Raw genomic sequence first — 26,110 nt, forward strand, 5'->3', positions numbered from 1 at the left:
ATTTTCCATTTGTACTGTGGACAACTGCTGGCTGTAGTGGTGTTTATTTGCAGAGTCCAGTCACTGTTGTAACACATTCTTGGGTTTGGGATTTATACCCCAAATACAAATGTGCTGCAAGCCCCAGAGTTCCCAGCCTCTGATAGATATTACCAAGGCTCTGTGTTACTGCCAGTTTCTTGGGCATGGATTTGCAATGTCTCAAAACAATGTGAGTCTAAGCAAGGAGCTAAAAAAATGAATCTGTTAGGTAAATGCTGGGATGGCAGCTGAGCTCCGCAATTTAAGTGTCCAAAGTCAAAATTATGGTTTAATATTCTCACCAAACGGAGTTGAAAGCAAAATCTGAAACAGCTTAATGAAAAGTTTGAAGTTGCTGCACTTGGCAGGTACTGGCCTGGTCAACAGCACTAGCGAGGCTGTGGAAGGTGCTTGGGTTCTGGTTTTGGCAGACAAAGAATAACCACATAAAAACGTTTCAAGTGTAGTGTATTGTAGTGTAAGAATGAAGAGCCTGTGTTTTATTACTGGCTACATGTTCTTAAAATCTATGTGCGTTTTGCTTTAATTTGCTGTCTTCATTGGTTTTCTTGGTCAGCACAACTCTGTTTTGGGGAACAAATTCACCTCTGAAATGGGAACTGGAGGTCAAGATGGAGCTGAGGAACTGATGCCGAAGAATTAGTAAAGTTTTGCTTTCAAATTCGTTCTCTCATCTTTTCTTTCTTTTTTCTTTTTCTCTCAAGATGGAAGACTAATGGGGTAAAAATGTGAATGCTTTTCCTCCTCTTTTTCGCCTCTAAAGCTTCTGATTAAAATACCGGAAAAGAGAATAGAATAGAGGCATTTGTTACTACAAGTGTAGTCTGGTCAGGCTCATAAATTGACTGAGGCTTTTGCATCAAGGCAGGGTCATTACAACTCTGGCCTTACATTTAGATATGCTTCAACTTTCATCTTCATGTCAGAAGACTTGGTGGTGGTATTTCCGTTAGTTTCTCCTCTGTGTGTGTTTACTGCATTTCTTTGTGTTCCACAGCTTTTGGGTAATATCAATTTCATTTCAAGAAATACATTTCGTGTGCTTTTTTTTTTTTTTTTTTAGATAAGCCAGACTGTTTAAGGTTGACAAGGCAGCAATGTAAGGGCAGGGATTAGTGCAGAAAATGATGAATAATCCAGCTCCTTCAGTTGTGACCACTTTATTTTCCCAGTGGCTTGTACTACCCTCATCATAGCTGTGCTGTGTCTTTTGCTGATGTCCTTCAGTGTCAGTTTTTAGGTTAAAAGGATGAGAGACAGCTGGACCTATGTGGCCCTTTTTCTGTGATTCATGCTCAGAGACTGATAGAAAAAGCAGCTTCAAGAAAAGTGCAAAACCCAGAGTTGTTTCACATCCAGATCTGCTTCTGAAGCCATTGGCATTGACTTTGCCAAAAAGCTCTTCTGGGCTATGTAAATCAGGAAAAAAGTCACAACAAAGTTGTTGTATACTATCAAGAGACATCCTTTCATGGAAACCATAGTCTTTATCCATAATTACTTTAAAATAATGATTAAAAAGTCATAATCCTGTATGTCCCTAAACTCTCCTGAAGATGCATGGTGTATGTTTTGTATCTTTCAGTGCATTTAATCCCAGTAAACCCTGTCAGGGAAGATGGGTTGAATCCTAAGAGCCGGAAGAGAATAATGCCCGATTTGCTGACAGAGCCTCCTGCCATAGACCCCGTTTACGAAGCTCATGTTTACTGCAATATTCCCACCATTGCTGAGCGCAGCATGGAAGGTAAGCTTTGGGAGGGCAGACCTCAGCCAAGCTGCTTGTTTCTATGTGCTGTTATTAGAAGTGATAACTGTGTATTGTCAGTTCATTGGTGCTTGGAGAAGGTGCAGCAAATGCCAGCTGGTTGCCGAATTATGTTAAATCATTCAAAACATGCTCCTGCTCTTTCCTTCCCTTTGTATCCTCTCCGTTGTCTTGATTTTTGGAAATGGTTCTGTCTCCAGCCAATGGTCAGCTATAGGCCTAGGATTGAAAGGGTTGGGAGAGGTGTAGATATTTAATGTTTGAATTGTAATTCCTGGTGCAAGTCGGCTGCATTTCAAACAGTTGACTTGGAATTCTGGAAGAAACCCCCCACAGAAGCAATTAATTTTGGAATTCCAAGCCATTAGACATGGTCAGCTAGAAGGCATATTTGCATTCTTTATCCCACAGCGGCTGCAGCGAGTCTGAATGAAGTCTTTCATTAGCATATCCTACTAATGCTTATCAAATAAATCACAAACTAGTATATCAAAAAGATCCAGATTAGACATGCTGCAAAATCCATCATTATGATGGGGACTGGAAGAGAGGCATTATGAAAGTGGAATAAACTTATTGTGTTGACAGAGTTCAGTGCTTGAATAATGTTTTGTGTGGTTGGTGGACTTCAGATGTACTGTGGAGATGTGCTAAGAACCTCAGTCTTCTATAACGTGTCTTGCGATCTGAAGTGAAATCTTTCTTGGGTTGGTAAGTTGTATTTTCCTAGGGATGTTTTCTTTCACTGCAATACCACAGCTATCAAGCTAATTATACCTGCTTTTTTTATTAAAGAAAGTGTATGCAGGTAGCAACTTTTTTCTCTCTCTCTTTTTTTTTTGTTTTTGTTCTCCCTTTCTTCACTTTAGGTCATGCCCCTCATTATTTTAAGCTGGTGTCAGTTCACGTGCTGATTCGACATGGTGATAGGTATCCTCTATATGCCATTCCCAAGACAAAGAGACCTGACATCGACTGTATGTTGGTGCCCAGCAGGTAAAATTCTTGGAGTTTGTCTTTACTAAGCTCTTTTTTTGCTTGAGAATAATTTTTTTCCTCTTCAGGAAACAAGTTGTGCAGCCTGAAGCACATTGTGACTTCTGACCATTGTGTATTACCGTGGTTTAAAAAAACAACCCCTGTATCAGTGGTGCACAGTATTTTCTGTGAAACAACTATTACATGTTACCAGTTCAGACCAGAGTAAGTTCTTCATGTTTTTTTAAAAAGCAAAAGCTATTTAGTTGGATATTTAGGTTGCCATTCCTCTTAGAAAAGTTTCTACGTTTTGAAAATGTAAGTGCGTTGTTTGAGGTGGTCTCTTCCATTTCAGCCCAGCATGCTTCCCTTCATCTGAATACGAAAAGCTCTCAGGCAGTTCAGCACTACCATAAGAAAATTTATATTTGTATTTTATATTATTTTTTCTTTTACTCTTCAGAAATCTAGGCTATCAGAGTTTTCCCTTAATGACTTGGGTCAAAATTCGGGAAAAAATGGGAGTTGTACATTTAACTATTAAAATAAAAATTAACAGAAAGTGCTACTGTTTGTTACTTGAAAACTACCCCTTTCCTGTAGTTACCTCTCACTGTTTAGAACTGTCACATGTAAGTTGTGTCTAACTGCCACTAAAACATCATTTTCCTTTCTGTTTCAGTATAGTGCTTCTGTCTAACATCATGTCTTTGTAGGTTGCTGAAAACTCTTATCACACCTGAATCACTCTGAGTGCAGATATGATCTGAACTGCTTCTTTGTGGCAGAATCTTCCTTTTTGTTTAGATTTTATTCACTGATACAGATAAATTATAGTGTACAGCAATAGAAAAAACCAGTGATGATGTAATTTCCCAACATGGCTTCTTTGATTACATGTAAGTACTTTTAAGTAGGATGATGATGATGATGACTTTTCCAACAGAGGACTTGCAAGTGAACCTACTGAATACTTAAAAGAAAAATAACCAAGATATGTTAGCAAAACCTCTGGACAAATCTACCCCTTCATGCTGCTGTCTCCTCAGCAGTGTCAGGTGTGGAGATTTCAGTGGCTGAGGGCTGTGTGTTGTGTTCCTGCCTACATCGCTCAGGAAAAGAGGCACAGGAGGTACACAAAGCAGTGTAGATGGACCATAACTACCTTTTTCCAGAATGGCATGAAGTCTCCTCTGTCTTTAATTCCACACCAGAAAAGCAAGAACATTATTTCTTTATTCACAAATGGCTTTACTCTTGTGCTGGAGGTGTTAATGCCACACTGAAAGTGCATTTCACCTCAGTGCCTGGGAGGATCATGGAGCAGATCTTCATGGAAGGAGTTTTTAGGCATGTGCAAGACAAGGAGATGATCCAAGGCAGCCAGCACAGCTTTACTCAAGGCACATATGCCTGACCAGTCTGGTGGCCTTCTATGATGGGGTGACTGAGACAGTGGTCAAGGGAAGACTGACCAGTGTCATCTACCTGGAGTTCTGTAAGGCTTTCAGTGTGGTCCCACATGGCATCCTTAACTCCAAATTGGAGAGATGTGGATTGGAAGGGTGGACTGTTCAGTGGGTGAGGAATTGACTGAATGGATGCAGAGGTGATCAGTAGCTCTATGTTCAGGTGGAGGCCAGTGACGAGTGGTGTCCCTCAGGGCTCTGGGACTGGTGCTCTTCGATACCTTCATTACTAACACGGACAGTGGAAGCAAGTGCATCCTTGGTAACTTTGCAGTGACAAGAAATTTGTGTCCAGCTTGAGAAATGGGTCCATGAGAAACTCCAGAGGGTCAAGGAGTTCCCCTGGGTCAGGGCAATCCCAGACATGGGGACAGACTGGGAGAAATCACTGAGAACAGACTTGCAGAAGACTTGGGCATTCTGGTGGATGAAAAACTGAACATGTGTGCACTGGCAGCCCAGGAGGCCAGACATTGGCTGCTGCTTTTCTGTGTTCACACTTCAGCTTCCACCAAAGTGCCTGTTCTGTCAAGAGGTGTTATTCAGTGGTCTGATCCAACATCCTCCAAGAGAAGTTGGATTTCCTTGAGCGGTACCTAAACCCAGAAGCACTCTGTGTCTGCTGCAAACTGAGTGGCTTCCTGAAATGAGATGTGCATTCCTGAGATTGCAGAGAGGAGACCAAACTCCAGTTATCTGGAGTCCAGCCATAGAGTGGAGTGGGAAATTAATTTTTCTAACAAGATGGAAAATGAATCGTGTGCTAATAGCTGTGATAACATTTTTAATGACCTGCCTGTAAAGGGTGAGATTATTTCCAGCATGAAATACTAAGTAGAGAAATATGATCCAGATTTCTATTGGAGTTCCTAAAGGCTCTGATCGTCTGATCTTTCTTTATATCTGTCATGTTAGAATGTATGTGAGAGAGCTTTATTGAAAAGATGTTAACTGCAAGTGACAGTGTTGGATGAGTAGCTGTGTTTCTCAGTGTGCCACAGGAGACCTCAGTTTTGTATTTGTCAGAGAAGCTTTTATAGCTGTTTCCACTTCAGTTTCAGGCAAGGACTACAACATGAAGGCCCTGGAGTCAGAAAAACTATCCATAAAAGGCAAGGGAGTAGTGTGGCTTTGACACAGAATGACCAAATGGAGCAGTTAAGAGGGCACAGCCAGGCTCTGAGGAGGCCAGAGGGGGAATGCCTGTGGCTCTCACTGATTTATGAAGCATTAGAGCATCAGTGTGTAGATGACACAGCCCTTACCACTCACAGCCCCTGAACGACCTTGTCTCCTCAAGAACAGAATGTATGTAAAATAGCATCTCCTCTCCTAATTTAAGGTATCAGAAAGATTAAAAGAGTTGGCTCTGCACCATTCTGTCCAGATGTGTTAAAGCTGACCTTACTGAATAAATCTAGAATTCAGCCATTGTTTTGAATGGAACATTTATTACTTCAGCATCAGGAAGCTATTTGCTGTGTTTGGCTGTCAGGCTTATATTCCTTTGTGATGTAAATTGGGTGCTCGATTGTCAGTGTATTTATATGGGGAGTGTGGCAGGGTCTGTAATCGCTGCCTTTGAACTGAGGGTTTCTTGCTGCTGTGCAGTTGAGTTGAGATGCCTGATGGAAAGTCTGGCTTGTTTAAGCTTTCTGGACTCACAACATCAGATAAGCAAGCTGCTCATATGCAGGCTGCTCTTTATTTGACTTGGCATTCGGCTGATGGAATTCATTAATTAAGCAGATTATGCCACAGCCCCATGGACTTCTAATGGATATGCAAAATAGCCTTGAGGTCACGCTTGGGTTTTGTGAATTATGGATTGTGACATACAAATGTGGAATGAATATAAGCAAATGGATTAAATGCTTTGGAGATTCTTCCATCTAAAACTTCAATTAATATTATTATTATCATTTTTATTGTTCTGGATGCAAATTTCCAGAGGGAACCAAATAACACATACTTTTTCCTCAAGAAAATGACTTGAATGATGTTATGAAAATCCTTTCATTATAGTGTTCGCTTATGGGGGAAATAAATTAATCCCACACGTTTTTTTTCCTTATGTAGCTCACATTTATAGTGTCAAATGTAAAAAAATATACAGTTTCTTCACTGAGTTTGTATATGAGAGAGAAGAAATGCTTTTTGGAAGATGCTGAAATGATTTCAGAAGACTGCTATAATTTGATAGTAAGCTGTGTTAATTAGCATATACTTGAAGGCATTTTGAGAGGTGTTGATGTTAATCATAAGAAGCTTAGTAACAAATACTGAAATTTTAGGTTCAGTATGCACATGTTTTGAAACTGCCACAAAAATGAGCTGGGAGGTGGGAGATGAGACAACCATCATACTGTGAGCTAAAGGGGCTGTGGGTTTGACTTGGGGTGAGGTCAAAGTAGGATCCAGACCAGCATCAGCTGAAGAAAGGTCTCCTGAGGCCTCTGCTGACTTTGAAGACTCAGAGCAGTGAAGTAGATGGAATTACAGAGCCATGGAATAATTTGGGCTGGAAGGGACCTCACAGATCCTCTCATTCCAAGCCCCTGCCAGGGGAGCACTCTGGAGTTTGTTATAAAAATGTAAAAACTGCGAGACCTTTGTGAATAAATAATCCCCAACAGTACTACTGCTGCCTTAGGATCTCTCTTGTAGACTACAGTGATCTATTGTTGGGTTTAGTGACTCTTTCCATTCATTTTCCTTCTAAAAAGGAAACTGTGTAGTCCTTTGATCTCACACTTTTTTTTTCTTTTTGCCTACTTGAACTTCACAGAAAACACATGTTATTTTTGCTTGAAGTTCTAAAATGATTTTTTGCATTTTAAGTAAAGAGAAAGGGACTTGCTTTTGGTACAGTTTGCAGGGAGAATCTTGCGTTGTACAATCACAGAAAGGTCATGTTTGTGTGTCTGAAGCCTGGTGTGGTCACATTTACTCACTGAGTGATGCACTGAGGGCTCTGCAACTCCTTGTGAGAAGCCTGGTCCTTTCAGCTTTTGCCATGCATCTCAACTCCTTAAGGAAAAAGGAAATTTTATTGAAGGATGCCAGCTCTGTTCCTGGCAGAAATACATAATATAGTTCAAATAGTTGTGCAATATTTCTTTCCATGTACACTGTAGCAATAAAGAGGTGATATTTCAGTATTAAAGCATTTTAAGACCTTTGCAAATAAGATATTTAAATGTTGATTAAGGATTTAAATGTTGGTCCATCTTAATGCTAGTGCATTACAGAGTATTAAATCTGGGATCTATTATCCCAGTGTTTAGTTCGTAAATAACAAAAAGGTCGCCTGAATTAATTATTTGAGGGAAAAGAAGCATCCTCAGTTTTGTTACAGATAAAATTTATTCTATTGTACATAAATAAAATCATTAAAAGGCATATTAACAGATTTTAAATAAAGGAACCAAATGTTAAAATTGGGAAGTGTGGCTATTGTTAGTGGGTTTAAGTGAAAAGCTGTTCCATTTTCTGACAAAATATGAATTTTTTTTTATACTAATACCTTTTGTAAATGTGGTAGCTTGCCATTGTAATGCCAGGAAAATTACAGAAGGATATCTCTTTAGCCCGTTTTTATTTTGTGATTATTTTAGTGGAAATAAAATTTTAAGGGTAATTCAGTCTTTTCAACTGTACAACTGAGCAATTTCCTTTGCTTCCTGCTCCAACAGCCCCAGCAGCCTCAGCCGTGTTGCCTTGGATACTCCATCTCCTGCAGCATCTGTAAATTGGCCAATTCAACAGGAGGATTCATATTCTAAATAAAAGCCAAGTCGTGGTGTGGGAGGGGGATTGCTTTGTCAGCTGGGAGCCTGAGTGCTGCTGCAAATCCTGCTGCTGAGAAAAATGGGTGTTTGTTTGCCCAGTTGTACAGGGATATGTACTGAACAAGAAGTAAGCTTTGAATTTCTATTCAGAAAGATGTCCAACAGTCATATTTCACAATGCACTTCTGCAGGCATGTGCTTATTTTGTGCTCACTTTAAATACAGTGTAATCCAAAGTTAAGTAACTTGAATCTCCATATCTAATATTATTAATACGCTGTATTAATACACTGGAATATAAATTTGTCAATTATCATCCCTTTTTAAATTTTGTCTTGAAAGTTAATTTATTTTGCGTGCTATTTTTTCAGAAAATGCCTTTTGCAAAGTACAGATAAATACTTTGCTTTCTTCTTTCCTTTCTTTCTTCCCACAAGTGATTGCTGGCAGTTTTATCAGCACAGGTTGGATTCTGTTAGAATTCTTTCAGGCTTTTGTGAGCAAAGCAGAAAAAGAAGCAGAATGGATAATGCAGTTGTTCTAGTTTTCTATCATATGTATTTGCAGAACTTGTTAATTAAGTGAACAGCATTTAAGGAAAATTTTGATTGTCAGTTTATTCATGTGTAGAGTTTTGTGAAGTTGAAGATTTAGAAAATTGGTGGTTCAGCCTGCTACCTCTGTAATAAGCTTAAAAGGCCATTTGCTAATGGGTGTAATTTAATTTTCTCAACTTAATTCTTCCATTTTTAGATTTCACTGCTGGGCTGTGAAAATAGTGCGATGTACAAAATGTTCTCTTGGAAATTTTCTTCTGGAGCTGGAGTGAGCTTCTGATGTACGATTGTACAACAGGAAGCCTCTGCTGCTTGAGAAACGTAAACCAGGCTTCGTTCCTTTTTCTGCTTTGCAAATACTAATCTTTATTTGCCCTGCTAAAATTACAATGTACAGAAGAAGCTGTGGATTTAGAATATCATAAATTGGCTGGTTTTCCTTTAATTTGAAGTAAAAATGAAAAAATTAGTCTGATTTTTAATCTCATTATGCTTTTTGTCTCATTTCCTTTCTTTTTCTTACTGGCAGTTGTGGCATAATTGTAGCATTTTCCTGCCAGGATGGTTTTTTTCCTGAATGTAAATAAAATACTGGAAAATTCCAATTTTATAAGATGATATGAGCTACCTTTCTGTTGACAGACAGATTCTTACGAGCCCTCATGTCTATGCAGGCTGTGAGCATAGCTCTGCAAGAGGTCCTCTCATGTATGATAGTTTCTCAGCTGGCTCTTCTAAGTAAGCACGCATGTCTTTGTCTCAGTAAACTTTGATTCCACACACTCAGTCTTGCTTTAGTGGTGTTACTGCTCCCTCTGGTGGGTCCTGCAACTTGGGTTTCTTTTTAAGACCTGAGGTTTTTATATCAAAAGTAGTTTATCATTCTAAAAAATGTAAATATGAACAGTAAACACAAGTCCCAGACTTCCGTAAAAGATCCCTGACAAAATTTATTTTCTATATATATTTTATTTTTTTAAGCACCATGAATATATATTAACTGTATTCAAGCTGAACATCCTATTAAGACAAGAACCGTCTAGGGCAGAGTTGGGTTGCCAAACAGTTTCTGATTTAGTTTTGCACAAAATTAGAGAGGTGACTGTGTGACCTTTGGTAACTGTTGACATTTTACAAAGAAGACCCCACTCATGTAATGCATTTCTGCTGTAGGAACATGATCACAGGTTTATTTTTTAAAGGTTCAGATTACCTTTGGGTTACATTGTGGGCTTTTTTTTGTATCTGTAGCTTTCTGCACAGCAGTACCACAGTGAGCTGAGTCTGTAGTGTATTTGAAATTTTCAGCACAGTTTGGGAGATCTAAGCATTCTTTCACTGACTTGAACTCTGTTTCAGTGAGTTAACTCAGACATTTTTGTGAATATCTCTTTTCCAGCTGCATTCATCACTTGCATGGTGGGGGTATCTTACCTGTGTAAGTGTCCAGCAGTGTTGGCCTCTTTCTTCCTGGATAAAAGTGCAGTACCCCAATTATTCCAGTTTTAATGGTACTTTCCTGTCCCATGTAATTGAGACTACACATTCTAATTGATTTGAGGCTGAAGGAAGTAGAAATAAAAGCTGAGATTGTAATCAGCTTTGTACATTACAAAATCTGAGAATTCCGTCAAGATCATCTATTTAAAATACTGGTTATTTGAACCCCTTTAGAATGTTACTGCCTTTGGCTGCACTGTTAAAGAGCGTTGGTACTTCAGAAACTGGAGAGAGGTTTGCAGGGTTTTTAAAGGAATTTTAAATCCCTTTTCTTCTTCATTTTAATTCATAACAGTATTAGTGACTGAATTCAAAGCAACCCCCAGATATTGTTCTAAATTGCTTACTGAAAGGTATCATAATTTTAACATGACATCTGTTTTCCTATAGTTCTTTGGTTGGTAGTAAGTGGTTAGATTTCTTTTCCATACTTGGAAAAGTCCTGACTAAGAGCAGATGTTGTCTCAGTGGGAAATAACCTCACACCATGAAATTTCTGAGCTGACATATTTGGAATACTTGACTCTCTCGAGTTGCTTTCCCATACACTTTTGGAAGTTTTCACATTTTGGTTTTTTACCTCTCTAGGAAACCTTCTCATCCTCAGCTTGAAGCCTTCATTAAGCATATGTCCAAAGGGTCTGCAGCCCAAATGGATGGTTCCCTGAGCAGCCTGCCTCGCTTCCCCAGTCATTCTCTATGTGAAATGGGAGAGCTTACGCAGATAGGTGAGTTCCCATAGCAGCTCTGTCTCATCCTCTGCTCTGTAAAACACAGTCTGCTTGAAGAGGGATCTTCTGATTCTCTTTATATTGAAATAAATGCTTGTTTATGTAAACTTATCATGTTGGTCCTATCCTATGCTATGCTGGGATATGGATAAAGTATTAGACTCTCTACTGTAAAAGTGGCAGCAGTTGTAGAAATGTAGCGGGTTGAGTTCGAAACCGGGCGGAAACACCAATTAAATGTAGTGGTTTTGATTCAAAATATCCATTATTTACTTATTTTTCTTCTGTGAGATAAGAATTAGGAGAAAAAGCAAAGCAGGCACAAACCTTAAACAGTTGCAGTACAATGAAAGAGCTTTATTACTAACAGAATTAATAGTAAAGAGAAAACAACAAAACAAAATTAAAGTAAATTCCCCCCCCCCCCCCCTTTCCAGCACTTCTCTCCTTTTATCCAGCTCACACAAGGGATAACAGAACATGGGATGTTAGTCAGTGTTGCAGTTCTTGAAAAGTCTTTCTCTTATGCTTAAGGAAGAAAAGGTTTTCCTTCAGTTGCACGTGGTTCCCAAACTGCCACCAACAGCACACCCGCCCGGAAACAAACAGTCTGCTGTGTGTAGAACATCTCTCCCATGAAGAATTTCACAGTTCTTTCATACTACAAAACATGGGCCATCACATGGGGTTATTCATCTTTTTAAGGATAAGTTATTTTGGCCTGCACACAGAGGCTTTTCTTCGCCACAAGTCTCTAACAGCCTCTCACTACTTCTATATAGCCTGGCATAGGCACTCTTCACAAACTTCATAGGCACACGAGGATACTCCATCCCCCCATGTTCTTCAAATGGATTAAAGAGACAAACAGTTTGTGGTATTACGGTTTCTTACCACGGCATGCAAGAAGGTTTCTTTTAAGCTGCGCGCCAGAATCGCGGCACCGCCCTCTTCTCTCCTGTCGCCATTTCCAGCTCCGTCCCACGTGACTCACTTCTCTTTCTCTCTGACTCTGAAACCGCCATGTTGAAGGGTGTTCTTGTTCGGGCTTGACGGTGGGGAAAGCCTCGCTCCCTCTGTGCTGCTGGCTGCACGGTGTCCTCTTCAGTTCAGCACGAAGTGTGCTGGCTGCAGACAGGAGGCTCCGCCGGCTCCCGCTGGCTCCGCCGGCTCCGCATGGAGAGGAGAGGGACCCGCCTGTCCCCAGAAGCTGCGCTGGATGGGTTTAGCTGTGAGCAGTCCATGGCTGGTTTTAGCTGCCTGCGGCTCTGGGACAGTCCCCCCCAGCGACCCAGGGTCCGTGCCGTGGTGCTGAGAAAGGGGGAAAGGGGCAGTGGCCCCGGCCCGGCCCAGCGGGGCCGGGAGGCTCGGAGCCCCCCCACCTTCCAGCAGGCGAGCTCCGACCAAAAGGGGAAGTCCCGCCTTTCTGTGCGGTTTAAATATGTAAATTGTGAGAAGCGTAATTGGTCTTAAAGACTGTCCATCAACTCAGGGTCAACCCAACACATTCCACCCCTCGCTTCTTAAAATTTACATATCCAAAAGTTACTTAAAATAGCAAAACCAGAGCTAAAAGAAAACAAATTCCATAAACCTCCACCCCTAGAATTTTTACCACTATTACAAAGCAAATTTCTTCTATTATTCTACTTAATGTTATAACTTTCTACTTGCTCTGCTTATTATTTTCTCCTAATTAATCTTCATCTCACAGCGCTCATTAATTGCCCGCATTCTCCACCATTGATGTAGCGGGTTGAGTTCGAAACCGGGCGGAAACACCAATTAAATGTAGTGGTTTTGATTCAAAATATCCATTATTTACTTATTTTTCTTCTGTGAGATAAGAATTAGGAGAAAAAGCAAAGCAGGCACAAACCTTAAACAGTTGCAGTACAATGAAAGAGCTTTATTACTAACAGAATTAATAGTAAAGAGAAAACAACAAAACAAAATTAAAGTAAATTCCCCCCCCCCCCCCTTTCCAGCACTTCTCTCCTTTTATCCAGCTCACACAAGGGATAACAGAACATGGGATGTTAGTCAGTGTTGCAGTTCTTGAAAAGTCTTTCTCTTATGCTTAAGGAAGAAAAGGTTTTCCTTCAGTTGCACGTGGTTCCCAAACTGCCACCAACAGCACACCCGCCCGGAAACAAACAGTCTGCTGTGTGTAGAACATCTCTCCCATGAAGAATTTCACAGTTCTTTCATACTACAAAACATGGGCCATCACATGGGGTTATTCATCTTTTTAAGGATAAGTTATTTTGGCCTGCACACAGAGGCTTTTCTTCGCCACAAGTCTCTAACAGCCTCTCACTACTTCTATATAGCCTGGCATAGGCACTCTTCACAAACTTCATAGGCACACGAGGATACTCCATCCCCCCATGTTCTTCAAATGGATTAAAGAGACAAACAGTTTGTGGTATTACGGTTTCTTACCACGGCATGCAAGAAGGTTTCTTTTAAGCTGCGCGCCAGAATCGCGGCACCGCCCTCTTCTCTCCTGTCGCCATTTCCAGCTCCGTCCCACGTGACTCACTTCTCTTTCTCTCTGACTCTGAAACCGCCATGTTGAAGGGTGTTCTTGTTCGGGCTTGACGGTGGGGAAAGCCTCGCTCCCTCTGTGCTGCTGGCTGCACGGTGTCCTCTTCAGTTCAGCACGAAGTGTGCTGGCTGCAGACAGGAGGCTCCGCCGGCTCCCGCTGGCTCCGCCGGCTCCGCATGGAGAGGAGAGGGACCCGCCTGTCCCCAGAAGCTGCGCTGGATGGGTTTAGCTGTGAGCAGTCCATGGCTGGTTTTAGCTGCCTGCGGCTCTGGGACAGTCCCCCCCAGCGACCCAGGGTCCGTGCCGTGGTGCTGAGAAAGGGGGAAAGGGGCAGTGGCCCCGGCCCGGCCCAGCGGGGCCGGGAGGCTCGGAGCCCCCCCACCTTCCAGCAGGCGAGCTCCGACCAAAAGGGGAAGTCCCGCCTTTCTGTGCGGTTTAAATATGTAAATTGTGAGAAGCGTAATTGGTCTTAAAGACTGTCCATCAACTCAGGGTCAACCCAACACAAGAAACCATGCTTTGTCCTGTAGCTTGACAACTCTGTTACACACTGGTCAATCTTGGCATCTCTTTTAACTTTCTTTGTAGCAAGGCAGAGCACCTTTCCTTCAGGTTACTACACACCACACAGTTGCACTGTTACCCTTGTGACAAACAGCAGTGTTCACTCCCTCCTGAGGAAGATCTGGTGCTCTGTTACTGACAGGGTTGTGATTCAGAGGGACCCTCTGTCCCCTACAAGAGATGCTGATGTAGCAGACAAACCTGATGCTTGGTCTGTGGAAATGCTTTATACATCTCTTCCCTTGTCAGATCCTTGTGTGTTCTGGGATCCCTTTGGGAGATATCCTTGGTCACTGTCAAGTCTTGCAAAGTGATACCAGGAGGAGAAAGCAAGGCAGGACATCACAGAACGCTTCCTAACAATATAATGTTGTGTGTGAAATTGCACGCAGTACATGGATTGTGTAACTGAGCTGGCATCTAGAGACTCCTGTGGCCTGTAGCAAGTTATGTAAAGGTGTTCTAGTGCATAAAGGGTTCATGCCCATTGCTTTGCTGCTGTGAGAGGTTAGTGCAAGAAATGCGAATACTGGAGTAGAGGTTTTTGGTACATGAGAAGGATACACTCTCCCTTTCCAACTGGATAAAGGCAGAGCTTAGCATAAATTACCAAGCAGTTTAAATACTCCCCAAAGGAAGATGGAGAAGGAAGTTCGATGCAATTACTGCACCTCACCACTGTTCTTTGAGTTTACACACTAGTTTACATTCTGTGTATTTGTTTCCTGACTGCTGGTGGTTTTATTGGCTGCCATAAATTTTCAGGGACACAGCATTCTCTGCCTGCCTGAAAACCTGACTCAGGTGCAGTCTTCAAAAACACCTTACTTTTATAGTCATGTTAGACACAATCAGTCTGTCCAAGGAATAAATATTAAACCACTTAAGGTTTTAAACAAATCTGATAGAACCAACTTCTTTTCTATATTTCAGGTTAGTTCCTAGAATCTGAGAGATACTGAAGAATAGCAGGTTTCTCATGTTTCAGACAGTTTTCCTAATAGTCAGTCACAAGTGAAGTTCAGTTTTGTAAGTTTATAACCTTTTAACTTACTGTTCATTTATCAGTAAGGCTTCTAGCTGTAATTCTTTTTCTCAAAACTGCAAAGATTCTAATCATGTGAATTTGTTTCTAAATTCAGGGGTTGTACAACATTTGCGAAATGGACAACTGCTCCGAGAAATTTATATCAACAAACACAAACTGCTCCCTGGTGACTGGACAGCCAAGCAGCTCTACTTGGAGACCACAGGGAAAAGCCGAACCCTGCAGAGTGCTTTGGCGCTGCTCTACACCTTTTTGCCAGATTTTGACTGGAAGAAAATCAACATGAGGCACCAGTGGAGCACCATTTTCTGCTCGGGAAGCTGCGACTGTCCCATGAGAAACCACTACCTAGAAGAGGAGCAGCGCAGGCAGTACAGCTTACGGGTGAAAAACAACGATTTGGAGAAAATATATGTGGATATGGCAAAGATTGTGGGCATTCCCACCAGGCAGCTGAGAGCTTCTAACCCAATAGATTCTCTCTTGTGCTATTTTTGTCATAATGTCTCATTTCCATGTACCAAAACTGGCTGCATTGGTATGGAGCACTTCAAAGTAATCAAGAGACATCAGCTGGAGGATGAGAGAGAAAGACAGGAAAAGAAACTTTACTTCTTGTATGCACTATTGGCTACTCATCCTCTCCTCAACCAGACTGTCAATCGACTGCAGCGTATTGCAGAAGGCAAGAAGGAAGAAGTGTTTGTTCTCTACTCTGCGCATGATGTCACCTTGTCCCCTGTTCTCAGTGCCTTGGGCATTACAGAGGCCAGATTTCCCAGATTTGCTGCCAGATTAGTTTTTGAGCTGTGGCAGGATGGGAAGAGGCCCAAAGAACACTTTATCCGCATCCTGTACAACGGTGCTGATGTCACATTCCAGACCTCATTTTGCAAGGATCATTATAAACGGTCCAGCAAGCCAATGTGCCCACTAGAAAAATTTGTCAACTTTGTCAAGAGGGATATGTTCTTGATTTTTAACAGTACTAGCTACTATGATGCATGTCGTAGGAGAGCACTGTAGAGAAGGGAGGAGGAAAGGAGGCAGTGTTAACTTGTGTCAGTGATCTGTTTTCTGGTGGAGGCACAACTCAGTTTTGTTACTTCTTGTACTTGTATGTGTAAGTACAGAAGGGTAATGGTTGAAGCATTCTTCAAATAGTTTTATTTTCATTCAGGCTGCAGATGGCCTTAAGTAGAAGAACAAATGCCAAGGGTTATGTGTATGTGTATGCTCAAAAATGCTGTTAACTGTTGTGATAAATCACGTGGGTGAATGTAACCTGCCGCTTGCTTGATAGAGTGAGAGAGCATAGACTTTGTGTTTCTCTGTTCCAGAACAATACTTGGACAGCATAAGTTTAAAGCCAAAAGTACTTTTTTTTTTTTTCACCACCATCTCACTGCCATTTTAAGCAGTTCATGTCAGGGTCATGAATTCTAGGTGTCTACATTAATGCATTTTTAAGGAAATTTTGAATTTCCTTACTTGGAGGAAGCCTTCTGATGTTGTGGGGCAGGTCCGTAAAGCAAAGTGCGTGTATTTGTGTGTGAATACTTGCCCGAGCATGTACAAATGAGTGTGTGCCTTTTGGCCCTCACAGACCTAGAAACCCTTGGCTATTGTTGCCAGTGCCAGAGAAGGGTGTACTGGAAAAGGGATACAAAACTCTACTCTTTGATCGCACTTTCAGCACTTTGAATAGTTGAAACACAGTCTAGAAACATGTAAAGGTCTTGTGGCATTAAAATATATAACACTAACAGCACCACTAAACCTGAGTGGGAAATTAGGGTTAGAAATCAGTTTTATGGTGAAGTGTTGGGCTCTTTCTCATTGTGAACACGTTCAAGCTGTTGTGCTGTGGAACAAATAAGTGTTTTAGGAATTTGCTATGGTGACTGCTTGAGACAGCTTGACTAAATACTGAGAAAATTTTATAGTTGAGTTAGTATTTTTATGGACTAGGGAGCTCTTCTTTTGTAAGACCAGACTTGTACATATTGTACTGTGTATATTTATAACACAGTAGGTCTTTCTTACTTGTTTAGTTTGTAAAGACTTGTGGAGGTCACTTTTTAGACTTTTTTTTCCCTTGATCAGGATGTTTAGACTTAAGAATAAACTGTCTTTTATGGGTAATTTGAACAAGGAGTAGATATGAAAACTTGTACTTCAGACTGCTTTCATCTCTGTAGGAGTAGTAAATTGAGAACCAATTTTTAATAGAATTCATAGAAATTTTATAATGGTGGAGGTTTTTTAACCTCTAGAAATAAATTAGTCTGTGACTTGTGATTCAATGGTGCTAGTTTGTCAAAGAAAACATAACTCGGCATAAGTTCTCTGACTGTTGGCATTCCGCTCTCTCTGTTTTCAATGCTGCATTTGAACACGTTTCTTTTAATAAAATTCTGGGGTCTCTTTGTATATTTGTGTGTTACGTGCGTTGTGACTTCCTCAGCTGTTTGCAGGAACAAGGTGGGTGTTGTTAAGCTGCTTGTTGCATTTGTAACTTCTGCACTGCATCTGTCCTGGGCCCCAGTCTGGGCAGGAGCAGCTAAACATTTCATGAATGCTAAACTAGAAATCCTGATGGAGTATTTGGGGCTTTTGTACCACATTGGAGTGATAACCTTTCTACCCAAGAGACTGGATCTGCTTGTCGTCATCCCTGTTTGTGTGCTGGTGGGAGAAGGGGGAGAGAATCTGAAAGGCGAGCTCACTGTGGAAATCAGGGGAAGGGGACCTTTTGCCTAATATAAGTAGCAAAGGTAGAGACCCCATAACTTTTCCTTTATGTTGAGGTGGAACCTCTTGTGTTTTTGCCCCCACTGCCTCTTCTCCTGGGCAAGACTGTAAGGATCTCTCTTATAGTTCCCTTCAGGTGAGTACATTGGTGAGATTCCCCTGAGCCTTCTCTTCTCTGCTCTAAGCAGACCCAGCTCTATCATCATGTCAGGTGTTCCAGTCCCTTGGTCGTCTTGGCTGTCAGTGGGGGCTCTCTGGTAGCTCCACCTCTCTTGCCCTGCTGTGATGAAGAGCACTGATAGCTGTTTCAGGCAAAACAGCCTCCACTGTGGCCAGGGCAGTGACAAGAAACTTGTATTGGGCAATTTAAGGAAATCTGGAACTAAAGTTTCAGTTACAGCTTCAGGTTGTCAGCACCTGCTCGCTTATATATGTTTGAGGGTCACTGGGTGAGCAGAACAAAATCTCTAATGTAGAAATAATAATAATAATACTAATAAAAAAAAAAAGGCAAAATCTAATTATTCTAGTGTGTATGCATAGTTCATTAAGATACACTCATCTCTTCTAAAACACACACACAGAGGATCTGCAGCAGTGAAAAACTCGATCCATCTCCAGTGCCACCAGAAGTGCTAAAGGAAAGAACTGCAGGACTGAGATCATTCTCACAAATCTTGGACCTGGCTGTGGAGATAAAGTAATAAGCAAACTGCATTACTGAAGTTGATTAATCATTACCTTTTGAAGTTTGACCTGATTTATGATTCAATTTGCAATTTCAAGTGGATTTGTATTTGGATTAAGGTAACAGATGTAACTACCTGAACAATGAAAAGAGGAATCGGTGGGAATTTATTTATCCTGGAATTGATGAATAGCCTTTCTATAGGGGTGCAGTGATGAATTAGCCCTACCAGCTGGGAAGCATTGACTTGAGCAGTTGCACAGTTTAATCAGGTGATAGAGCAGGACTAAAAGCTGCTGCTTTAAGGAATGCTGCTTGAGATCTTACTGTTGGCTTGAAACCGACGTAGGAGCGGGCTGTTCTGTTGTGTGCTAAACACGGTATTCAGAAACTGATGTTTATACATGTTGAGTACTTGTACTGTGAATGAAATCTGTCAGTGCTTCCTCACCCAATCCAGCTCATTTCCCAGAGCAGTGCTGATGTCCCGTCTCTCCCCACCCGCTCCTCGCTTCTGTTTGTGCCATTCCTAGGAAGGCGTAACAGCTTTAGCTTCAAACGCTCCTTGCACCCTGCGAGTGCCAAATGGCTTGGCTTGAGCTGCCGTGTGTTACGCGTGTATAAAAAAGGGAGGGAAGGCGTGTAAACGCGAGATTCCCGGTGCCGGTGGGCTGCGGGAGGCGGATCCCCCGGGACACGCGGGAGCGCGGCCGGGGCTGCGGCGCCCTCGCGTGGCCGCTCCCTGCGGCGCAGCCCGGCACTGCGGGAATTACCGCGGCAGAGCGGCTCCGGAAAAGCAGGAGTTAAAACCGGGAGAGTTGTAGATGGATTTCGTCCTGCAGTCTGAGCAAGAGGCCTCCTTCCCTGTGGTTTAAGTGAGTAGGTGTCTATGTGAGATGCTCAAACCCTTGTGGACCGAAGGAGGAATAAAGATGACAGCTGTGATGAGTATTTTGAAGTGAATACTTCATGTTGCTGTATTCTGCAGGTATTCTACAGCTTTGCTACCCCGTGTACTAAACTCAGCCCTACAATTTTCAGCAGAGCTATTTTTAAAATTAGTAAAGCTTATTCTATATGGAAATATAAAGCAGAGTATTTTTTTTCCTGTCAGTTTTCTGGCTTGGTCTCAGTTTGCTTGCCTTGCGGTTTTGTTCCTTGCCCCTTTTTCACATGAGAGGAGCTATGCTGCATGTGAGTGCTATGTCCTTATTCAAGCAGTTGAGATGTGATAGAGTCTGAACTTTGTAAAGTTCCTTCAAACTAAAGTCAAATACCATTAAGCTCTTTATTTTCAAATATCCTGGAGAACCATTTTCAAAAGTGATTTAGAATTACACTTAAGATATTCCTTTAGGATCCCCTGGCCAAAATCATCATTAAGCTTTTCTTCTGTTGAAAGTAAAAAGGTAGGGTGAATAAAACTGATGGCATTTGAAATGCAAAGCAGTCCAGATCTCATTCTAGAAACAGGTAGAGTGAAAAAAAGTCATCTGTGCCAGTATTTAAGATGACATTGTAGAATGGTCATTGGAGGATATAGGAGGGGAAAGTTTGAGCTGAAATTGTTGCTGTAGGTCTTTGCAAAACAGGATACACAAGATGAAAAATAGATAACGAATGTAAAATGTGGCCTCAGTTGCAAATTCTTGCATGCATCTTTCCTGGAGCAGGTACAGAGGCAGCTGTTTGAAGCTGTTCCTACCAGGAGGCTGAGGACCCAAGGCCAGCTACAGGACAGAAGGAATGTCTGAGGGCAGCTGCAGGGGTATCTGCAGGCTGTATGTGTGAATGCTGGGGTGTATGCAGCAATGCCTGAGGTAACTGGAAGGCTGAAGGGTCCAGGGCCAACTGCTGAACACACTGCATGCTGTCTTACTCCTGGCTGGTCCTGGGTAGGCACAGCTGCAGCTACTGCATAGGCCCAAACAATTTTGTCATCAGAAGCAGAGTGATCCAAGAAGGGATTCTGCAGGTTTAGATGATGAGAGAGATGGCTGTAATACTGTTTCGTCTTTTTAAAAGTCTGTCTGTCCCCAAAAGTGGTGAGTAACAGAGATTGAATCAAGCCTCGTTTCAGATGAATCAGTATTGACCCACTCGTTGCTAATTTCATTTTCCTTTTTGAACTGATCACATACGTAATGTTCTTCTTTAGCAATGCCAGTTATTGGTCAGTTATTATCAACAGCCTTTTGACCAATTCAGTGCCTTTTAAAAACAACTTTGACAACCAAACCTTTATAAGTAACAGGCTACAGTGCTTTTCTGCTACACTCATATATGCATAACTCAGGCTTATCTTGAAGGATGATTAATAGCTACTGTCATTTTTAGCTGTCAAGTGGACAACAATAATGGCTTGAGTCCTATCTCAAGCCCAGAGAGGTGTCTTTTTGCTTAAACCTCTTCCAAGGGGGATTAAATGGTGTCCATGACTATGTAATAGGACTGGTCTAAGATGACATTTGTCAGCAATTAGTGTGCTCTCAGCTGTGTTCCTAACCCTTTAGATGTGAACCCAGAGTTAAGCAGGTTTAGGGGGAGTTTTACCTGTTAATATTTAACTGGAGTCTGCGATATGGTAATTGGGGTTTTGGTAAGAAAGAGCACTGCATCTTGCTGAAGAGTGATAAAAATACTTTTGCTTTTAATAGGGGACTAGAAGCAGGCAGTGCTGCTCTGAAGTGGTGTTTATAAGGAGGAAGGCAGCCAGCTTAAACACAGATAGACAGGGGCTCATTAGCTGTACGGGCTTGTTGTGAGTCTGGGCTGCTTCTGGCAGTGCTTGTTCTGATTGGCATAGAATGGAAGGTAATTGCCACAGCAGGACCCATGCATCCCGGTATCCATGTGAAACCACTGGATTTGACTGAATCTCACCGTTTCACAAAGGTTTGCCATCCTTAATTTTTGTAAAATGCTTTGTTGGGATGCTTTTCCTGCTTGGCCTGGAAGAAAATTTCCTGCAAATCCTGGAAGCCCGTGGCAGGACAGAAAAAACCAGCATTTCTGTGTCCTTGATAGCTTCTTGCTGGAGCCGTGATGTGCCGCAGCTGCTGCGGCCCGGGCCCTGCACCTTCCCCGCTGCCCCACCGCCTCCCCGCTGCAGGTTAAATCCCGCGGCTCTGCCCCTGTTCTGGAGCTGCTCCCCTTTCACTGCTGCCATCCTCTCATGTTCGTGGACCAACGCTGAAGAACGCTGCCTGTGGCCTTGCCAGCAGCTCGGTCGGTGCGCACAGAGTTTTAATAGCAGCTTGCTGACCTTGGCCGTCATTGATGGTTGCAATTTTAATTAGGGGTTGTAGCGTTACTTCCTCAACATCAGATGACAACGCAAATGTTACACCTCCTTTTTTGTCGGGGAAAGAGACTGGTTTACTGTCTTCTAACTCCTTCATTGGATACAAAAAGTCGAATTTTCTGCAAGTGGTCCAGATTCTCAATCCCGCAATTCCACCCGTAAGGTTGTCTCATACCCTGGGCGGGGGGCAGTGAGGGGCGCACGGGGCTGCGGGTGCCGGCCGGGCAGCGCTGGGCTGAGGAGGAGGAGGAGGGGAAGGAGGGCGGAGGCTGCCCCGGTGAGCCGGAGCTGCCCCGCGGTGCCGGAGGTGGGAGCATGAGGGGACCGGGACCGTGCCCTGGCCGCTGCTGCGGCTCGGTTCGGGGATGGACTGACGGCATGCGGTCCCGAAGCGGGGAACGCGGGGAGCTGTTGCTGAATCGCCGGGGAGTGAAGCTGGAGCTGAGAGACCCCCGGGCCGCCCCCGCCTCTCCTCGGGCAGCGTCTCCCGGAGACGGGCCCAGGACCGAGCCCCACTGCAGGAACCCGCACGGCTTCCCCAAAACGTGACCAGCAGGAAGACTACGGTCACCCGGGGGTTAATCTGGGCTTTGAAAATCGCTTCATAGGGGACATTGCAAAGTCGCTCGTGTTCAAGTTGTGACAGCACAGGAATCGTGGGGTGTGACCGTGTGAGTGAGCCGAGGCCCACGCTGCTCTCTCTCCCTGGTGCGTGCAGCCCCGTGTGTGCTTGTGTCTGTGGGAGCAGGTCTGAGCAGCAGCAAAGTCCGATGGAAGGTGTAAGGCGGGGCTTTCCTCGGAGATAGGATCTCCTCTCCCTGAAGTAAATCCTCAGAAAGCATTTCCTTCAAATAACTGGAATGCCACCTTAGTCAGCCTTTTGCTTCATCCAGAAATTCTGGATGCAGGTTGAGTTCATGCCCTGTGCTGATGTTGTATCCCAGCTTTAAATGATTTATTTCCTGTAAGTACTTATGCTCTCATGTATCTGTAGGGGGAGTAAACCAGCACTGGCACACTCCACAGTCATCAGCTGTTGTGCAAGTATTTATTTCCTTATAAATATGGTATAGATTTCGTCCACCTTTGGCTGTTGTAAAGATATTTTGGTAGTTGTATGTTGGACTTGGAAGCTGTCTGATCAGAGAACATAAATATTAAAAGTATGTGAATGAGATGAGAAAGCTACAGAATGTCAAATATTAACCACTGGTAACAGCAGGTGCGGGGAACAGTTTGCATTAAAGCTCAAAATTGAAATATGTTATTAAATCCCTTTGAATATTTCTGAAAGTGGCACTGAAAATATGAAGTTGGATTGATGATCCTTCAGCTCAGACTGTTCTGTAATCCTGTGTGGTTAATTTGTGGATGAAAAGATGATAGATTAGTAAATGGTTCATTGTGCACACTTCCAGCTCTAAACAAACCATGAGCAATTCACTTACTGCTCTGGAATAGGAAATGCAGTATTGCATTTCTTTTTTAAAATGGCATTGTTTCGTCAGTACAGAATCCAGGTCATGTTTTCTCAATCCTATGTGCTTTTAAATAATGAATATGGATTGAGGATGAAACATGTTTCATCCTCATTCTCTTAAGCTTTCAATTTATCATGGCAGCAGTCACAATTCCTTTTGCTTCTTGGAGCTCTCAAGCACATTGAAACATTATTTCACCAGTATGAAATGGTGTTAAAATACCTGGTGCAATCTTTGAAGATTTCTCTCCTCTATATTTATTAAAAATAACTCTCAGGATAACTCAAAGAATAAGTTCCCTGCAGGCTGTACTAATTAAGACAAAATACATCTATGTAGCAATAACACTGACAAGGGAGGAAGTGGGGGTCTTTCTCAGAGCCTGGATGGGGCTGTGTTCCTGAGGGCTGTGTGAGAGAGAACTGGAGCCAAGTGATGTTGCTGTCTGGGGACTGCATGAGGGAGATCCCAGGGAGGAGAGGATGGTGCACTAAGGAAGTGTTTTGCCCTACAGAATGCATGGAGCAATTCTCCCACTCTCTCAGTGCTGGTGAAGGACTTGCCTCAAGTGCCATGTCCACTTTTGAACATCCAGAACAGTGAGAAAGCTCAAAACTATGACTGAACAACCTGGAGGGAGACAGATCTCAGAGAGAAATCTGGAAAGGGAGAAGCGTGTAATCAAATGCAAATATGGTTATTATGAGGAAAAAAAAGAAGGATTTGAATCTCTTCTTCCTCATGTCCTTATGGTTAGGGCTAGAAGTAATTGTAGTTAAAAATACTGAAGTTGGACACTTAAGAAAGAAATTGTAGGAGTAAGCCTAGCAGAATGGTGGGATGAACTGATGGGAGAGGTGTGAAGTCACAGTCCTTCAGTGTCTTTATGAACAGGAGATACAAACACCTCCCTGACCATTTATTTTGTTTTGTAACTAGGAGATGAAGAGGTGACTACTAAGTTTTGCTCATCCTTATTTTTCTTTGATTGTATGGAAATACTTTCCTAATGTCCACGACTTCTGGCATGTATTTGTGGTAGCCTCCTGGCAAAGTACTCATGAATTTGGGTATTTGGAAGCTGTGCATTTCTCCCAAGTCTTCCAGCCATGTACAGTGAGTTGTCTAAAGCCTTTTCATCCATCAAACTGAAGCTACAGAGTTTGGCAGGGCTGGGGTTTCTCTCAGTTCCCACTGGAGTGTGCAAATGTAGATTTCATTGCTGCCAAAAATCTTCTCAGGGAAAAACCTGTATCATCTTAATCTTCTACCTTTCATTACTTCCTTTGAACCTATCCCCTCCCCTCACAATTTTCTCTCTTTCTAAAGAAGCTGATAAAGTTTTTCTCTTAAATCAGTGGCCACTGAGACAACTCTAAAATATTGATATGTGTGTGGGGGCGATTCTTTTCCAGACACAGAAGTGAGAAGGGCTTATTGCATCTCTGATCCCTCTGTTTAGAAATCTTATAAAGTTATGATTTTTAACTTCTTATTTAATCTTGTTGCAAAGCTTGGCTTTTCCAGAATCCAAATGGTGCCTATAAGTTCACGTGCATTTGTTTGTGGGCCTGCATATAAATACAGTATTTTACAGGGGTTTCTCATAAAGCTTTTTTCGCTGTTTCTTATTTATGCCCAGGTTTCAAATCTGTCAAGTCAGAATTGGGATTGAACAGAACACTTTGCTCTGTGTGAACTGTTTTCTTTCCTCAGGCCCTCCTAAATGTGAATTTTCAAAATTTCTTTATGTGATTTTCCAGCAAGGTTCCCTGTATGGAATGTAGTATTTGTAAAGAGAACACTTCCCTGCGAGAGGAGATTACAGTCCTGTTAAATATTGATCAAAATTTTCAAGCTTGTTACAGCATTTATCAATCCAGTTTCTATCAAAACTTCTGGGATTGGTACAGTTCATCTGGACAGAGATAGGCAAAGACATTGGTTGTTGCCTCCTTCAGACGTTAGGAACAGAAAATGACTTTGCCAGTGGAAGAGAGTGAAGTGTCCTTATCAAACACTCTCAGCAGAGGTCTTCTCTGTTGAGTTTTTCTCAGGCTGACAGAACGCCAATATCTGCTGTTACCCTGTTGGGCCTGCTCTGTAAATCACTGATTTTTTGCACGTATGGGAGAAAAAAGCACAAAGCTTTGGTTCTTTAATGTGGTGCTTGAGTCAATCTGGTCTATTGGCAGCCTCTTAACACAGGAGAGAAGGGTTTTTGTAATCACACCGGGTACTAGTTTGGGGAGAGCTTCCCCCTTGGTAAATTTTGAACCTAGGTGGATTTCAACAACCTTTGTCAGGAATGAGGAAGTCACCAAACTCTACAGATTTTGTGAAAATATGTGACCAGGCAGAGTAAAGAGGTTCTCCAGGGGAAGTTAGAGAATGTTCTGAAGACACTGAATTGATCAGAGGTAAGATAAAAATGCAGAGACACCAGGCTTCTAAAATCCTGAGCCTACTTTTTTCTTTGTTGTTTTCCATCAATAGACACTTGTCCATAAATGTTGTGCAGGTAAAGCACCACTTCCAGGTTCTGCTAATACTCTCATACAGCTGGCCTGAAGGGAGAGGTCTCTGTGAGGAGAGAAGGAAGGTAAGTTCCAAATTATTTTTTTGCCATGGGATTCTGCTTTCTTGATGTCAAGAGAAGAAGCAATTTCAAATGAAACTGGTGGAAATGTTAGCATGCTATTTGCATTAAGAAATGATACATGTACCTCCCTGGTGGGTGTTACTTGTAATGAGCATGGTCCCTTCGCAGATTCGAACCAAACTTTGGAAAGGCTCCCCTGCACCCTCATTGAAAACCCTGACCTCATTCCAACATGCAGTATCTGTTGGGAAGCTCTACCAGAGCACAATTCCTTTGTGATTT

The 26,110-nt window shown here is 42.3% G+C and overlaps 1 protein-coding gene across 3 annotated transcripts in view; it reads left to right on the plus strand.

Annotated features, from left to right (window-relative positions):
- PXYLP1 (2-phosphoxylose phosphatase 1) overlaps nt 1–17,432 on the plus strand; it is a 52,068-nt gene extending 34,636 nt beyond the window's left edge. For 2 of the 3 annotated variants that reach the window (XM_032119726.1, XM_032119725.1), the window contains 4 exons: nt 1,628–1,789; nt 2,680–2,806; nt 10,694–10,833; nt 15,094–17,432. In XM_032119726.1, the coding sequence (XP_031975617.1) occupies nt 1,628–1,789; nt 2,680–2,806; nt 10,694–10,833; nt 15,094–16,025 (1,361 nt within the window). In that variant the 3' untranslated portion in view covers nt 16,026–17,432. Of the gene's footprint in view, nt 1–1,627; nt 1,790–2,679; nt 2,807–7,952; nt 9,344–10,693; nt 10,834–15,093 lie in introns of those variants that run through there. The other variant, XM_032119727.1, reaches the window with a different exon arrangement.
- Nucleotides 17,433–26,110: the final 8,678 nt, after the last annotated feature.

Source organism: Corvus moneduloides, chromosome 10 (genome assembly GCF_009650955.1).
Source record: "Corvus moneduloides isolate bCorMon1 chromosome 10, bCorMon1.pri, whole genome shotgun sequence".
Taxonomy (NCBI): domain Eukaryota; kingdom Metazoa; phylum Chordata; class Aves; order Passeriformes; family Corvidae; genus Corvus; species Corvus moneduloides.